Genomic DNA, 13785 nt, shown 5'->3' on the forward strand with positions numbered 1-13785 from the left:
TACTAATCACTTCTACAGTAGTTTGGTAACCGCTCATGGTCGGTATATATACCCAAATCTTCTATCAATAAGAAGCTCTTTTCCATCATTTGCTTTCCCTCCCAAACAAGAAACGCCATGTTCCTCAATTAAGCGAAGCGTACATGTCAGCGATTTGCTTACGTGGCACACAACTTATGGTACATGCAAAGTGGGAAAAAAAAACAAGCTACTATGTACTGTAGTAGCATCAGGATGGCCGACGAAGCTTGCAATTTGCATGAAGACTTGAGCCAAAAAAGGAAGAAAAAAAAAAGAGAGCCCCCGGACGTGACAGGAACCGACAATGCAGGCTGAACGCAGGTCTCGATTCCGTAGCGGCCAAGTACGTCGGTTCTTGCCACTCGCCAGCTAGCTCTATATATAACCCCCACCGCGGCATCCCGAACCCTCCAGAACCTTCGGCGGCAAGCCATCGACTCGATCCAGCCCATCCCCTCGATCCTTGATCAGATCGTCGGAAGAAGCTTGGTCGGTCGATCGCTCGCTCGCCATGGAGCCCCCCAAGAAGGACTACAGCACGGCGATCCTGGAGCGCAAGAAGGCGCCGAACCGGCTGGTGGTGGACGACGCCGAGGGCGGCGTGGCCGTCGACAGCTCGAGGGTGGCGCTCAGCCCCGCCACCATGGACGCGCTCCACATCTTCCGCAACGACGTGGTGGTGCTCCGCGGCAAGCGCCGCCGCGAGACCGTCTGCTACGCCGCCAAGGACGAGTCGTGCCCCGACGGCCTGGCGCGCGTCAACCGCGTCGTCCGCGGCAACCTCCGCCTGCGCCTCGGCGACCTCGTCACCGTCTCCCTCTGCGCCGGCATCAAGGACGCCGCCCGGGTCGCCATCTGCCCCTACGAGGACTCCGTCGACGGCATCAGCGGCAACCTCTTCGACGCCTACCTCAAGCGTAAGTAGTAGTACTAGCCACCCCTCTGGTAACCGACCGTCGTCAATCCATTCTTGAGCTGTTGGATGGTTCTTGGTCTGTTCTTGCGTCTTCTTGATTGATCTCTTCTTGCGTCTTGTTGTGCTGTTGATTGATTGTTTGTGTGCGTGGATGGATGCATTGCAGCCTACTTCAAGGACGCGCGGCGGCCGGTGCGCAGGGGCGACCGCTTCGTGGTGCGCGGCAACATGCACGCCGTGGAGTTCAAGGTCGTGGACACGGACCCCGACGAGTGCGTCGTCGTGGCGCCCGGCACCGAGGTCTTCTGCCACGACGCCAACCCGGTCAAGCGGGAGGACGAGGAGAGGCTGGACGGCCCGGGCTACGACGACGTCGGCGGCATCCGCAAGCAGCTCGCGCAGATCCGGGAGCTGGTCGAGCTGCCGCTGCGCCACCCCAAGCTCTTCAAGACGCTCGGCGTGAAGCCGCCCAAGGGGATCCTGCTCTACGGCCCGCCCGGCACCGGCAAGACGCTGCTCGCGCGCGCCATCGCGGCCGAGTCGGGCGCCAACTTCGTCGTCATCAACGGGCCGGAGATCATGTCCATGATGGCCGGCCAGAGCGAGGACAACCTGCGCAAGGTGTTCGCACAGGCCGAGGCCCATGCGCCGTCCATCATCTTCATGGACGAGATCGACGCCATCGCGCCCAACCGCGAGAAGACGCGCGGCGAGGTGGAGCGCCGCGTCGTGTCCCAGCTGCTCACGCTCATGGACGGCCTCTGCCCGCGCGCGCAGGTCATGGTCATCGGCGCCACCAACCGCCCCAACAGCATCGACCCGGCGCTCCGGCGCTTCGGCCGCTTCGACAAGGAGATCGACATCGGCGTGCCCGACGAGGTCGGCCGCCTCGAGATCCTCCGCATCCACTCCAAGGACATGCCCCTCTCGGACGACGTCGACCTCGAGCGCATTGGCAAGGACACGCACGGCTTCGTCGGCGCCGACCTCGCCGCGCTCTGCTCCGAGGCGGCCTTCCAGTGCATCCGCCAGAAGATGGACGTCCTCGACCTGGAGGCGGACACCATCGACGTGGAGGTGCTCAACTCCATGTCGGTGATCATGGACGACCTCGTGCACGCCAAGGAGGTAACCAAGCCATCGGCGCTGCGGGAGACGGGGCTGGTGGAGGTCCCCAAGGTGTCGTGGGAGGACGTGGGCGGCCTGGAGGACGTCAAGCTGGAGCTCCAGGAGACGGTGCAGTACCCGGTGGAGCACCCGGAGATGTTCGAGTTCTTCGGCATGGAGCCGTCGCGGGGCGTGCTCTTGTACGGCCCGCCGGGCTGCGGCAAGACGCTGCTGGCCAAGGCCATCGCCAGGGAGTGCAAGGCCAACTTCATCAGCGTCAAGGGCCCGGAGCTGCTGACCATGTGGTTCGGCGAGAGCGAGTCGAACGTCCGCGACCTGTTCGACAAGGCGCGCCAGTCGGCGCCGTGCGTCCTCTTGTTCGACGAGCTGGACTCGATCGCCGTCAAGCGCGGCAACAGCGTGGGCGACGCGTCGGACCGGGTGCTCAACCAGCTGCTCACGGAGATGGACGGGATCAACGCCAAGAAGACGGTGTTCGTGATCGGGGCAACCAACAGGCCGGACATCATCGACCCGGCGCTGCTCCGGCCGGGGCGGCTCGACCAGCTCATCTACATCCCGCTGCCCGACGAGGCGTCGCGGCTGCAGATCTTCAAGTCGTGCCTGCGCCGGTCCCCGCTGTCCCGCCGCGTCAACCTCCCTGACCTGGCCCGCTCCACGGCCGGGTTCAGCGGCGCCGACATCACGGAGATATGCCAGCGCGCGTGCAAGCTCGCGGTGCGCGACCTCGTCCAGAGGAGCTCGCTCGTTGGCAAGGCCGTGGCCATGGCCGGCGCCGAGATCACCCGGAAGAACTTCCTGGGGGCCATGGAGCACGCGAGGCGGAGCGTCAGCGACCTGGACGTGCTCAAGTACGAGTACTTTGCTCGCAAGTTCAAGCAGGGCGGGAGCTTCGAGGAGGAGGCGCCGCCGCAGGTTGGCCCGCCGCAGGGGCATTTGGAGCTCAAGGCCGCGGAGGACGTCGACGCTTCCACGGACGAGGTCTCTTTGCAGATTTGTAATTTGCAGATTTAGAAAGCATATCCTTTTACATAGTTGCAACAACTTTGCTACGGCTTGTGTTGAGATGAGGCAAAGTTATCTCGGATGAACACGCGTGTTAGTTGTTCATCTTTGTTCATTTCAGAGGCATATTTGTTTCTCAAACATGAAAGGTATTGGTATCAACCTATAGAAACATGCCAACAGCCGTGGAAGAAGTACATAAACATGTATACAAGGACCTGAAATCAGTATATGCTTACACATGAAGATGCAATGCTACTAGCCATCTCCGTGAGCAAGTATTTTTTGTATCCTAAAGCTCCATCTTCACACGAATTTGGCACAAATCGAAGTTTCGTAAATATGTTGTAGCATATGGCTCCACGCCTCTACCCATCTCTTCAATTTCAGGCTACCCAAAAAAACAAAACAAAAAAACTTGACGAACCAACAATAGGAGAAGAACAGGTTACAGAATGGACAGTTGCCATTCCTTATCGTTTTTTTGGAATCACTATACACAGATTTTTAGCGTTTAAAATCTGATACTCGTCTGAGCGCAGCGCTGCCTCAGATTCCTTCTTAGCATTGCTGCCAAGAGAAGGGGACATCTTGTTGAAGGTATTGATCGGATTTTGCCAACTTAACTTAGGGGTGAAAACCAAAGAACTCGCATTCGGTGGCTGGATCCGAAGACGGTGGCGCTTGAGTATCGTTTCTTTTTTAAAGGTGTTGTTGAAGAAAATTTTCCGTTATCATTATGATGTCAAGAGATGGTTAGTGTGCATGATCGTTATTTTGCTCGTTTTAGAGTTTTTTTTCCCTCCGCCTATCCGTAGCTTGGGTCCTATATGACTCTGCTCTTTGCCGCCATGATTCATTATGTGTGTGTGTGTGGTGTTTGATTGTGTGAAACCTCGTTATGTATAGATTAGTTGCATGCCCATTGTGTTTTGTAACTCCTTGATCTTTCGATTTGAGTCAATAAAATCCATCTTTCGTAAAAAAAAAGATGGAACTATCCCACATATGGTAATTATACCACAGATTACATCCTAATATTTTCCTATCTTTTACTAAAATAATAAGGAAAGAAAACAAGCTAGTAAGATACCCTTAATGGTGTGTAGAACATCCACCCCTAGATCATACTATAGTTATGAAGTGATGCTAGAGGCTCATTTCTCTTTGACTCCTTGATCCTCCACAATTGGGCCTAATGTGAGGCCAAGTCTTTGATGGTTTAAGTAATAGCAGAAAAATTACATAGACAAACAACATGAGCTATAGTGTAGTATAGACTATAAGGCATACCCATGCAATTTGCTCATCAACAATTGGACTAACAGGATGATGAAGAAAAGCTTATTTGCCACTTCAACTATGGAATGTAAGCTTATTTCGGTTTGATCAGATATGTTGCCTATGCAAGAGTTATTGTTGAGCACATACGAAGGAATTATATTGTTCATATCATAACACAAACTAAATGCTAGTTTTTTATATGTCTTTAGTTTTTTGTAAAATCCATGATCTAGCAGTTTTAAAAAGCACCTAGGGAGAAACTCATGGTTGGTAAGCAACATAATTTTGACACCTCAACATATACATGTGAAGCTAATATCATTTTCTACCTCTGAAAGGGCATTTTCCATCATAAGTATTCTGGTGTCGATGAAAATGCAATTTGCGGACTAACCGTGTGCCTAAGCTACACAGTTATACTCCTTATGGCACAAGACGGGTGGGCACCCCTCCGGATGGAAAAGAGCGAAGACGACATTTCCAACATGTGGTATTTCTTTGGTCGTAGGAAATGTGTACTATTAAGAGGGGGTCCACATTGAAAGGGATGGGTGAATCAAACACGTACACAACTACATAGAGCATTCACATACATCCTTTCAGTTTGAGGAGAGAGCCTCACTTTCAACCCCAACATAGAAGTCTTTCTTTCAACGATGGTACCGCCGGAGCGGGTGTTGTACCGCTTGTCTAGTACTTCTAGACAACTACCACCGAAGGGGTGATTCCCTCGGGCCAGACAAAGCCTGGGTTGATGGTTGAGCGGTTGTACTGATGTCCCGAGCGCGGTGTACCACTTGGACTTAGTAACCCCACCCTACACTACTAGGCGGTTGTTCTTGTTGGAATTATGCCCTAGAGGCAATAATAAATGTATAGTTATTATTATAATTCCTGTATCAAGATAATAGTTTATTATCCATGCTATAATTGTATTGAATGAAGACTCATTTACATGTGTGGATACATAGACAAAACACCGTCCCTAGCATGCCTCTAGTTGGCTAGCCAGTTGATCGATGATAGTCAGTGTCTTCTGATTATGAACAAGGTGTTGTTGCTTGATAACTGGATCACGTCATTGGGAGAATCACGTGATGGACTAGACCCAAACTAATAGACGTAGCATGTTGATCGTGTCATTTTGTTGCTACTGTTTTCTGCGTGTCAAGTATTTATTCCTATGACCATGAGATCATATAACTCACTGACACCGGAGGAATGCTTTGTGTGTATCAAACGTCGCAACGTAACTGGGTGACTATAAAGATGCTCTACAGGTATCTCCGAAGGTGTTAGTTGAGTTAGTATGGATCAAGACTGGGATTTGTCACTCCGTGTGACGGAGAGGTATCTCGGGGCCCACTCGGTAATACAACATCACACACAAGCCTTGCAAGCAATGTAACTTAGTGTAAGTTGCGGGATCTTGTATTACTGAACGAGTAAAGAGACTTGCCGGTAAACGAGGTTGAAATAGGTATACGGATACTGACGATCGAATCTCGGGCAAGTAACATACCGAAGGACAAAGGGAATGACATACGGGATTATACGAATCCTTGGCACTGAGGTTCAAACGATAAGATCTTCGTAGAATATGTAGGATCCAATATGGGCATCCAGGTCCCGCTGTTGAATATTGACCGAGGAGTCTCTCGGGTCATGTCTACATAGTTCTCGAACCCGCAGGGTCTGCACACTTAAGGTTCGACGTTGTTTTATGCGTATTTGAGTTATATGGTTGGTTACCGAATGTTGTTCAGAGTCCCGAATGAGATCACGGACGTCACGAGGGTTTCCGGAATAGTCCGGAAACGAAGATTGATATATAGGATGACCTCATTTGATTACCGGAAGGTTTTCGGAGTTACCGGGAATGTACCGGGAATGACGAATGGGTTCCGGGAGTTCACCGGAGGGGGGCAACCCACTCCGGGGAAGCCCATAGGCATTTGGGGGGGTCACACCAGCCCTTAGTGGGCTGGTGGGACAGCCCACCAATCCCCTATGCGCCAAGAGAGAAAAAATCAAAGGAAAGAAAAAAAGGAAGAAGTGGGAAGGGGGAAGGACTCCCTCCCACCAAACCAAGTAGGACTCGGTTTGGGGGGGGGGGGGAGAGTCCTCCCCCCTGGCTCGGCCGACCCCTTGGGGATCCCTTGGACCCCAAGGCAAGGTCCCCCTCCCTCCTCCTATATATATGGGGCTTTTAGGGCAGATTTGAGACGACTTTCTCACGGCTGCGCGACCACATACCTCCATAGTTTTTCCTCTAGATCGTGTTTCTGCGGAGCTCGGCCGGAGCCCTGCTGAGACAAGATCATCACCAACCTCCGGAGCGCCGTCATGCTGCCGGAGAACTCTTCTACCTCTCCGTCTCTCTTGCTGGATCAAAAAGGCCGAGATCATCGTCGAGCTGTACGTGTGCTGAACGCGGAGGTGCCGTCCGTTCGGTACTAGATCGTGGGACTGATCGCGGGATTGTTCGCGGGGCGGATCGAGGGACGTGAGGACGTTCCACTACATCAACCGCGTTCTCTAACGCTTCTGCTGTACGATCTACAAGGGTACGTAGATCACTCATCCCCTCTCGTAGATGGACATCACCATGATAGGTCTTCGTGCGCGTAGGAAAATTTTTGTTTCCCATGCGACGTTCCCCAACAGTGGCATCATGAGCTAGGTTCATGCGTAGATGTCTTCTCGAGTAGAACACAAAAGGTTTTGTGGGCGGTGATGTGCGTTTTGCTGCCCTCCTTAGTCTTTTCTTGATTCCGCGGTATTGTTGGATTGAAGCGGCTTGGACCGACATTACTCGTACGCTTACGAGAGACTGGTTTCATCGTTACGAGTAACCCCCTTTGCTCAAAGATGACTGGCAAGTGACGGTTTCTCCAACTTTAGTTGAATCGGATTTGACCGAGGAGGTCCTTGGATGAGGTTAAATAGCAACTCATATATCTCCGTTGTGGTGTTTGCGTAAGTAAGTTGCGATCCTACTAGATACCCTTGGTCACCACGTAAAACATGCAACAACAAAATTAGAGGACGTCTAACTTGTTTTTGCAGGGTATGATTGTGATGTGATATGGCCAACGATGTGATGTGATATATTGGATGTATGAGATGATCATGTTGTAATAGAAATATCGACTTGCATGTCGATGGTACGACAACCGGCAGGAGCCATAGGGTTGTCTTTACACTAACGTTTGTGCTTGCAGATGCGTTTACTATTTTGCTAGGAAGTAGCTTTAGTAGTAATAGCATAAGTAGCACGACAACCCCGATGGAAACACGTTGATGGATGATCATGGTGTGGCGCCGGTGACAAGAAGATTGTGCCGGTGCTTTGGTGATGGAGATCAAGAAGCACGTGATGATGGCCATATCATGTCACTTATGAATTGCATGTGATGTTAATCCTTTTTTTGCACCTTATTTTGCTTAGAACGACGGTAGCATTATGAGGTGATCTCTCACTAAAATTTCAAGACGAAATTGTGTTCTCCCCGACCGTGCACCGTTGCTACAGTTCGTCGTTTCGAGACACCACGTGATGATCGGGTGTGATAGACTCAACGTTCACATACAATGGGTGTAAAACAGTTGCGCACGCGGAACACTCGGGTTAAGCTTGACGAGCCTAGCATGTGCAGACATGGCCTCGGAACACATGAGACCGAAAGGTCGATCATGAATCATATAGTTGATATGATTAGCATAGGGATGCTTACCACTGAAACTATACTCAACTCACGTGATGATCGGACTTGGGATAGTGTAAGTGGATCATGAACCACTCAAATGACTAGAGAGATGTACTTTTTGAGTGGGAGTTTAGCATATAATTTGATTAAGTTGAACTCTAATTATCTTGAACATAGTCTAAGTCCACTTTGAATATATTTGTGTTGTAGATCATGGCTCACGCAAGTGTCATCCTGAATTTTAATACGTTCCTAGAGAAAGCTAAGTTGAAAGATGATGGAAGCAACTTTGTAGATTGGGCTCGTAATCTTAAGCTAATCTTATAAGCTGGAAAGAAGGATTATGTCCTTAATGCTGCGCTAGGAGATGAACCACCCGCTACGGCTGATCAGGATGTTAAGAACGCTTGGTTAGCACGTAAGGAGGACTACTCAATAGTTCAATGTGCAGTCTTGTATGGCTTAGAACCGGGACTTCAACGTCGCTTTGAGCGTCATGGAGCATTTGAGATGTTCCAGGAGTTGAAGTTTATCTTTCAGAAGAACGCCCGGATCGAGAGGTATGAGACCTCCGATAAATTCTATGCTTGCAAGATGGAGGAAAACTCGTCTATCAGTGAACATGTGCTCAAAATGTCTGGGTACTCAAACCGTCTAGCTGAACTGGGGATTGAACTCCCGCAAGAAGCTATCACTGACAGAATCCTTCAATCACTGCCGCCAAGCTATAAAGGCTTTGTGTTGAACTACGACATGCAAGGGATGAACAAGTCTCCCGGCGAGTTATTTGCGATGCTGAAAGTCGCAGAGTCTGAACTCCGTAAAGAGCATCAAGTGTTGATGGTGAGCAAGACCACTAGTTTCAAGAGAAACGGCAAAGGCAAGAAGGGCAATTCAAAGAAGAGCGGCAAGCCTGTTGCCAATCCGCCGAAGAAACCCAAGGCTGGACCTAAGCCTGAAACAGAGTGCTTCTATTGCAAGGGTATGGGTCACTGGAAGCGCAATTGCCCCAAGTATCTGGCAGATAAGAAGGCGGGCAAAGAAAAATCAAGTATATTTGATATACATGTTATTGATGTGTACTTAACCAGCTCTCATAGTAGTGCCTGGGTATTCGATACCGGTTCTGTTGCTCACATTTGCAACTCGAAGCAGGAACTGCGGAATAGACGAAGGCTGGCGAAAGACGAAGTGACGATGCGCGTAGGAAACGGTTCCAAGGTTGATGCAATCGCCGTCGGCACAGTGTCACTTCAACTACCATCGGGATTAGTGATGAACTTAAATCATTGTTATTTAGTGCCTGCGTTGAGCATGAACATTATATCTAGATCTTGTTTATTGCGAGACGGTTACTCTTTTAAGTCTGAGAATAATGGTTGTTCTATTTCTATGAGTAACATCTTTTATGGTCATGCACCGAATGTGAGAGGATTGTTCATATTGAATCTTGATAGAGATACGCATATACATAACATTGAGACCAAAAGAGTTAGAGTAAACAATGATAGCGCCATATTTTTGTGGCACTGCCGCTTGGGTCATATTGGTGTAAAGCGCATGAAGAAACTCCATGCTGATGGACTTTTGGAGTCACTTGACTTTGATTCACTTGACACGTGCGAACCATGCCTCATGGGCAAGATGACTAAGACTCCGTTCTCCGGAACAATGGAGCGTGCAAGTGACTTGTTGGAAATCATACATACCGATGTGTGTGGTCCAATGAGCGTGGAGGCACGCGACGGATATCGTTATTTTCTCACCTTCACTGACGATTTAAGTAGATATGGTTATGTCTACTTGATGAAGCACAAGTCTGAAACATTTGAAAAGTTCAAGCAATTTCAGAGTGAAGTGGAAAATCATCGTAACAAGAAGATCAAGTTCCTACGGTCTGATCGTGGGGGTGAATATCTGAGTTTCGAGTTTGGTACTCACTTAAGACAATGTGGAATTGTTTCGCAGTTAACACCACCTGGAACACCACAGCGTAATGGTGTGTCCGAACGTCGTAATCGTACTTTGTTAGAAATGGTGCGATCTATGATGTCTCTTACTGATTTGCCGTTATCGTTTTGGGGTTATGCATTAGAAACAGCTGCATTCACTTTAAATAGGGCACCATCGAAATCCGTTGAGACGACACCATACGAACTGTGGTATGGCAAAAGGCCAAAGTTGTCGTTTCTTAAAGTTTGGGGATGTGATGCTTATGTCAAAAAGCTTCAGCCTGAAAAGCTGGAACCCAAAGCGGAAAAGTGCGTCTTCATAGGTTACCCAAAAGAGACAGTTGGGTACACCTTCTATCTCAAATCCGAGGGCAAAGTGTTTGTTGCTAAGAACGGAACTTTTCTCGAGAAGGAGTTTCTCTCGAGAGAATTGAGTGGGAGGAAGATAGAACTTGACGAGGTTGTCGAACCTCTCATCCCTCTGGATGGTGGCGCAGGGCAAGGGGAAACCTCTGTCATTGCGACGCCGGTTGAGGAGGAAGTTAATGATGATGATCATGAAACTCCAGTTCAAGTTTCTGTTGAACCACGCAGGTCGACGAGATCACGCGCTGCTCCAGAGTGGTACGGTAATCCCGTCTTATCAATCATGTTGTTAGACAACAATGAACCTGCAAATTATGAAGAAGCAATGGTGGGCCCAAATTCCAACAAATGGCTAGAAGCCATGAAATCCGAGATAGGATCCATGTATGAGAACAAAGTGTGGACTTTGGAGATGCTGCCTGAGGGCTGCAAGGCTATTCAGAACAAATGGATCTTTAAGAAGAAGACGGACGCTGACGGTAATGTGACCGTTTATAAAGCTCGACTTGTGGCAAAGGGTTTTTCACAAGTTCCAGGAATTGACTACGATGAGACTTTCTCTCCCGTAGCAATGCTTAAGTCCGTCAGAATCATGTTAGCAATAGCTGCATTTTTCGATTATGAAATCTGGCAGATGGATGTCAAAACGGCGTTCCTTAACGGTTTCCTTAAGGAAGAGTTGTATATGATGCAACCCGAAGGTTTTGTCGATCCTAAAAATGCTGACAAGGTGTGCAAGCTCCAGCGATCCATTTATGGACTGGTGCAAGCATCTCGGAGTTGGAACAAATGCTTTGATGAGGTGATCAAAGCATTTGGGTTTATACAAGTGGTTGGAGAATCTTGTATTTACAAGAAAGTGAGTGGGAGCTCTGTGGCGTTTCTAATATTATATGTGGATGACATATTACTGATTGGAAACAACGTAGAGCTTTTGGAGAGCATAAAAGGTTACTTGAATAAAAGTTTCTCTATGAAGGACCTAGGAGAAGCTGCTTACATTCTAGGCATTAAGATCTATAGGGATAGATCAAAACGCCTGATAGGACTTTCACAAAGCACATACCTTGATAAAGTTTTGAAGAGGTTCAAAATGGAACAGTCCAAGAAAGGGTTCTTGCCAGTGTTACAAGGTACGAGATTGAGTAAGACTCAGTGCCCAGCAACTGATGAAGATAGAGAGCATATGCGCTCCGTCCCCTATGCTTCAGCCATAGGCTCTATCATGTATGCAATGCTGTGCACTAGACCGGATGTTAGCCTGGCCATAAGTATGGCAGGTAGGTTCCAGAGTAATCCAGGAGTGGATCACTGGACGGCGGTCAAGAATATCCTGAAGTACCTGAAAAGGACTAAGGAGATGTTTCTCGTGTATGGAGGTGACGAAGAGCTCGCCGTAAAAGGTTACGTCGATGCAAGCTTTGACACAGATCCGGACGACTCTAAGTTGCAAACCGGATACGTATTTATTCTTAATGGGGGTGCAGTAAGCTGGTGCAGTTCCAAGCAAAGCGTCGTAGCAGATTCTACATGTGAAGCGGAGTACATGGCTGCCTCGGAGGCGGCTAAGGAGGGTGTCTGGATGAAGCAGTTCATGACGGATCTTGGAGTGGTGCCAAGTGCAGTGGATCCAATAACCTTGTTCTGTGACAACACTGGTGCCATTGCCTTAGCAAAGGAACCAAGGTTTCACAAGAAGACCAGACACATCAAACGACGCTTCAACCTCATCCGCGACTACGTCGAGGAGGAGGACGTAAATATATGCAAAGTGCACACGGATCTGAATGTAGCAGACCCGCTGACTAAGCCTCTTCCACGGCCAAAACATGATCGACACCAGAACTGTATGGGTGTTAGATTTATTACAATGTAATTCACATGGTGATGTGAGGGCTAGATTATTGACTCTAGTGCAAGTGGGAGACTGTTGGAATTATGCCCTAGAGGCAATAATAAATGTATAGTTATTATTATAATTCCTGTATCAAGATAATAGTTTATTATCCATGCTATAATTGTATTGAATGAAGACTCATTTACATGTGTGGATACATAGACAAAACACCGTCCCTAGCATGCCTCTAGTTGGCTAGCCAGTTGATCGATGATAGTCAGTGTCTTCTGATTATGAACAAGGTGTTGTTGCTTGATAACTGGATCACGTCATTGGGAGAATCACGTGATGGACTAGACCCAATCTAATAGACGTAGCATGTTGATCGTGTCATTTTGTTGCTACTGTTTTCTGCGTGTCAAGTATTTATTCCTATGACCATGAGATCATATAACTCACTGACACCGGAGGAATGCTTTGTGTGTATCAAACGTCGCAACGTAACTGGGTGACTATAAAGATGCTCTACAGGTATCTCCGAAGGTGTTAGTTGAGTTAGTATGGATCAAGACTGGGATTTGTCACTCCGTGTGACGGAGAGGTATCTCGGGGCCCACTCGGTAATACAACATCACACACAAGCCTTGCAAGCAATGTAACTTAGTGTAAGTTGCGGGATCTTGTATTACGGAACGAGTAAAGAGACTTGCCGGTAAACGAGGTTGAAATAGGTATACGGATACTGACGATCGAATCTCGGGCAAGTAACATACCGAAGGACAAAGGGAATGACATACGGGATTATACGAATCCTTGGCACTGAGGTTCAAACGATAAGATCTTCGTAGAATATGTAGGATCCAATATGGGCATCCAGGTCCCGCTGTTGGATATTGACCGAGGAGTCTCTCGGGTCATGTCTACATAGTTCTCGAACCCGCAGGGTCTGCACACTTAAGGTTCGACGTTGTTTTATGCGTATTTGAGTTATATGGTTGGTTACCGAATGTTGTTCGGAGTCCCGGATGAGATCACGGACGTCACGAGGGTTTCCAGAATAGTCCGGAAACGAAGATTGATATATAGGATGACCTCATTTGATTACCGGAAGGTTTTCGGAGTTACCGGGAATGTACCGGGAATGACGAATGGGTTCCGGGAGTTCACCGGAGGGGGGCAACCCACTCCGGGGAAGCCCATAGGCATTTGGGGGGGGGTCACACCAGCCCTTAGTGGGCTGGTGGGACAGCCCACCAATCCCCTATGCGCCAAGAGAGAAAAAATCAAAGGAAAGAAAAAAAAAAGGAAGAAGTGGGAAGGGGGAAGGACTCCCTCCCACCAAACCAAGTAGGACTCGGTTTGGGGGGGGAGAGTCCTCCCCCCTGGCTCGGCCGACCCCTTGGGGATCCCTTGGACCCCAAGGCAAGGTCCCCCTCCCTCCTCCTATATATATGGGGCTTTTAGGGCAGATTTGAGACGACTTTCTCACGGCTGCCCGACCACATACCTCCATAGTTTTTCCTCTAGATCGTGTTTCTGCGGAGCTCGGGCGGAGCCTTGCTGAGA

General features: G+C 48.9%; 1 protein-coding gene across 1 annotated transcript; it reads left to right on the plus strand.

Annotated features, from left to right (window-relative positions):
- The first annotated feature begins 325 nt into the window (after positions 1-325).
- Positions 326-3281, plus strand: LOC123425077 (cell division cycle protein 48 homolog). The gene is made up of 3 exons (XM_045108748.1): positions 326-342; positions 436-938; positions 1104-3281. Exons 1-3 carry the CDS (start codon positions 326-328, stop codon positions 3077-3079), a joined length of 2496 nt encoding a protein of 831 aa, XP_044964683.1. The 3' UTR covers positions 3080-3281.
- The last annotated feature ends 10504 nt before the right edge of the window (positions 3282-13785 follow it).

The sequence above is a fragment of the Hordeum vulgare genome, chromosome 2H (genome assembly GCF_904849725.1).
Source record: "Hordeum vulgare subsp. vulgare chromosome 2H, MorexV3_pseudomolecules_assembly, whole genome shotgun sequence".
Taxonomy (NCBI): domain Eukaryota; kingdom Viridiplantae; phylum Streptophyta; class Magnoliopsida; order Poales; family Poaceae; genus Hordeum; species Hordeum vulgare.

Excerpts from the sequence above, each read along its gene's own strand:
- LOC123425077 (XM_045108748.1), top strand. Across the intron at positions 939-1,103 it reads CTTCGACGCCTACCTCAAGC|CCTACTTCAAGGACGCGCGG; the intron begins GTAAGTAGTAGT and ends GATGCATTGCAG.